This window comes from Cyprinodon variegatus, unplaced genomic scaffold (genome assembly GCF_000732505.1).
Source record: "Cyprinodon variegatus isolate N-32 unplaced genomic scaffold, C_variegatus-1.0 Scaffold2586, whole genome shotgun sequence".
Taxonomy (NCBI): Eukaryota; Metazoa; Chordata; class Actinopteri; order Cyprinodontiformes; family Cyprinodontidae; genus Cyprinodon; species Cyprinodon variegatus.
Window position 1 is genome coordinate 10,421 of NW_015153039.1, and position 4,164 is coordinate 14,584.

General features: G+C 41.9%; 1 protein-coding gene across 1 annotated transcript in view; it reads left to right on the forward strand.

Annotated features, from left to right (window-relative positions):
* The window catches only part of LOC107080966 (protein PRRC1-like), a 5,328-nt gene extending 3,921 nt beyond the window's left edge, over positions 1–1,407 (forward strand). Inside the window, exon 2 of the mRNA XM_015369176.1 lies at positions 342–1,407. Within this exon, the coding sequence (XP_015224662.1) occupies positions 342–476 (135 nt within the window). The 3' untranslated portion in view covers positions 477–1,407. The remainder of the gene's footprint in view (positions 1–341) is intronic.
* The last annotated feature ends 2,757 nt before the right edge of the window (positions 1,408–4,164 follow it).

Sequence of the window (4,164 nt, forward strand, 5' to 3'; positions counted from 1 at the left end):
GGTCCCTATGTCCTCCAGCAGTCTAAGCCTATAGCAGCAGAACTATAGAGATAGATCAGGATAACCTGAGCCACTCTAACTAGAAGCTTTATCAAAAAGGAAAGTTTTAAGCCTAGCCTTAAAGTAGCATTCTTTAAGGGCTTTATCTTATATAATACAACAGCAGCGTTTAGTTACATTACATTTCAGAAAGGACTCGGGGTTTTGAATGGAAGTTCAGCAAATGTCTCTTTGTTAAACTAAAAAGTAAAACATTGCTATTTTCAATCACTGATGTAGAGTTTGCTCCACAGACTGTTGTTAGCGTTTAAAGCTGAAGGAGCGTATCTATATCTCTGCAGGGGGCTCAGGAACGGATTGACAGCTTGCGTCGGACCGGAGTCGTCCACGAGAAGCAGCCTGTTGTTGCCTTGGAAAGCTTCATAGCTGAACTCTTTCCAGAGAAGTATGGAATCACCCAACAGCCCAAACGATAGTCGCAGCACAGAGGAGGACTAACCAAGTTCCATTTGCTTTTTTGTGTCCTTTTTTTAACCAATGTTGAATTTACCAACCGACCAACAGCATGTAGATGTTTCCCTTCAGGTCTGATGAAAGCTTGCTTCTCGTGTCCAAAACTTAAAACCAGTTTCTGCTACATAAGGTCTGGAAGCAGAGAACCAGAACCTAGTCTGGACAGAAACCAGTGCAGTGAGAGGCGGCCATAAGCCTCACCTGGCAGAATCATTCATGTCTTTAATGCTTTGATTCATGCCGGTTAAACATGTTGCTCTGCATTCAGAATATTCTCTCTCCTCTCCTCACCTCAGTCAGCTTCCTCCTCCTGCTGTTTGAGTTAAATTGAGCTGCAATCAGCTTTTAGGGATTAATCAATTGTGTCACACTTAGTAATTATTCATATTTAATTATCTTTGTCCTAATGTTCTAATGATAAGATATACTGCATCATCAGGCTAAATCAATTGCACTGCTAATTGAATTCTAGCAGCTGCTATTTAGTAGATCAGCTTTTTGTTTCTGTTGTCCTTTGAGTCGATCAGGAGGAATTAGTTTCATATTTAAAGAGCAACGCTGCATGATTTTAATTTATTTTAGAGCAGCTTCCCCGGCTTAATGTTTAAAAAGGAGCAACGCCTTAATCTTTGTGAAACTAAAACATTGATGAAAACATCAGTGGAACGAAAATGATCAAATTCCAGTCGGATCCAAACTATTTCTGAAATGTTCCTCCTTCTGATCGAATGGAAAAGGAAAACCTTTCATGAAGAGGGTCAAACATGAAACTATCCACCTCTAGACAATATACCCAACAAGTAGGCTGTTTTTAATAATATCACTGATGTTAAAACAAAAGCTGCACAGCAGACATGGTGGATTCCACTACAAATCCAGTATATCCACAAACTAACAGTTNTCAGTCAGGCTCAGTGAGCATTAGCATTCAGTTTAGAACTCTTAAGAACCATCAGCAGTTGAATCAGACAACTTCTTTCAGATAAAACACAAACAACACATGTAAGAATATCTACCAATTTCTCACCTAAGCAGCGTATTGATTGAGCGTCAGATGAACAGACGGGAAAACAGGTTTACTTGTTGGCTCAGTGGAATGGAGGGGGCGGGGTTTGATTCAGTCTGGGAGTTCAGCTTGGTTCAGTTCAGAAAGCAGTCTGTTCATCCAACAGGCAGCTCTCTGAGAAATTTGAGTAACTCTGATGCAAACAAAAGATGCCGATCTGCAGGGCTTGATTTGGTCACTTAGAGCACCTTGAAAAGGGCGTCCCCTTTGAACAGCGGTAGGCAGCTTGTAGCAGCGGCTCAGACGGCGACACCACAGTTCCAAACAGCAGCCGGACCAAAGGCTTCGGCCGTTTCACAGTGGCAGAACCAGTGTTGCACGGATCAGCGGCTTCTAGCGGCTCATTGGCAAACAGCCATTTTTCTTTAAGAAAAAACAATCTTAAACAGAGGGGGTGGACCCAGGTTCAGTTTTCAAAAACCTACAAGGCAGCAATTAATTTCATCCATTCCCTCTAACGACCCCCCTTTCAGAGACATAGACAGGTATGGGGCATTGCAGGCCAACTATTCCCTCTAACGACCCCCCTTTCAGAGACATAGACAGGTATGGGGCATTGCAGACTAACAAAAGAAGCCAAACGACCCCCATTCCAAAGGGGGGGATCCGGTCATCCATTTTTAATTTGCATGTTTTCAAAACAAAAACAAGACTTTGTTTTTGGTCCACTCTATAAAACATCGAACTTAACTTTATTTTTGACATTTGGAATAGAAAAAGCTTCCTGGATGGGAAGTGAAACGTCTTTAAACTTGGAAACAAAGTCCAGTGGATTGTTTTTAACTTTTACGGAATGACTATGACCTGGATACCTGAGAATCTTCACCAACAAACTGTAAAGTCCTCCCTTCTTGCAGGTGTATTATGGAAGAGGGTGTGCATCGCCTTCAAAACCTTTTCCAGTTGCCAGTTCGGTCCGTCCATGGAGACGGACAACAGCTTACGCCTTTCCAGTTTTTTTGGCACATTCCAAAGAATAAGCAATGATGAAGGATATAAATAAACATACATCACACTGGAATCTGCATGGAAAAAGATGCAGATTCAACTGATTGGTTTTGGTGGTAAGGTTTAGGCTTTCATCGGACATTAAATAAAAACATGTCTTTGTTAGCATCCGTAATGAGTTGCTCTGAAATGTATGCGGCTAATCCAAACTTGCTGATTTAGGCTGTCTGGTCGGACCACAATTAAGCGAGTGGACAATTTCAGAGTCTGGGAACATTGCATGAACATGTCTCAAACTCCCTCATTTGACTTGAATGATTGGTGCTTTGTTACCGTGTCCAAAATCCACAATACCTCTGCTTTCACTGTAGGCGTAACGCCGAACCTTACCCGGAGATTTGGTGCTTCTTCCGCTGTTTTGATAATGGAGATGGCCTTGGGGGAGTTGCAGAGACGAGGGTGGAAGTAACTGAATTTTGACGCTTTGTGTTTCCCGCTTCGCATGTGCGAACCCACTGCCTTGATTCTCATCGTGCCGAGGTTGAATGACTTCTTGCACAAAATACACAGTTCCTCATATACATTCCCTTGTACTGGTTTTAGCCATGCAGAAAACTCTTAGCTGGATAGCCAATTTTTATTGAATTTACACTTCCCCATGTTTTCCCGAAAAAAGTTAATGGCACATCTCCCAAAGGTCCCGGCCACAACAACCCCTTTATCGGTTTCGATATCGGGATGGACCCATTGATTGCAAGCCATTCGGTAAATAAAAAAATAGTAATAATTGTAAATTTAAAGTTTTATACAGATTACAAAAATAAATCCTATAAAAAATAATCCTATTTTTTGTTAAAAAATTAAGACCTATGTAAGACTGGTTTAAGACATTTTAATACCAATTAAGGCCTTAGTTTTATTTTGAGACACTAAGGTAATGCTAAAAATCATCTCACCACGTCACTGACAGAACAAGAATAATCTGGCTGATAACTGGATGCAAGCAGTTTAAGAAGAGGCAGTAGGAGGTGGATTAGATGGGCTGTGTTTAGAAATTGGGCAGTGTTAGGAATCCAGTTTGTGTTTTTGTTTGTCTTCCCTCCACCACCAGGTGGCGCCTGGTTCTCCTTGGTCCTCTCACACATTCAAGTTTGTGGTTTGGATCAACTTTTCCCCCCAAGGATTGTTTTGAGCTTCTCTCTGAGCAGGGGTTTCATCTCCACTATAAGCCGTTCAAGTACCGCAGGAAAACTAAATTGCAGTCAGCTTCTCCGTTCACCAAGGAACAACCGCAGTCTGGGTAAACCCTGTCCGCCCTCCAATGAACAAGACATTCACTGGTACAACCTACACCGACTGGATTCAATAGGGGACAAACTTTTTTTGGAAACGTGAGTCTGCAACCTAAGTCCTCTTCTTCAAGTCAAAGACACTAATTTCCCACTGAGCCTGAACTAACCGCAGTATCTTCTCCTTCACTTTCCAGTTCCGGTTTGATAGTGTTCAGATCAGCACTGGACTCATCTCATTCTCTCTCAGTAAAACCTGTTAAACATTTCCTTGGTCTCTCTGTTTGGTCTTCTGCATGTGGGTCAGATCTTTAGAGAAATCATGACAGGCAGAGTTAGACAGGTGGA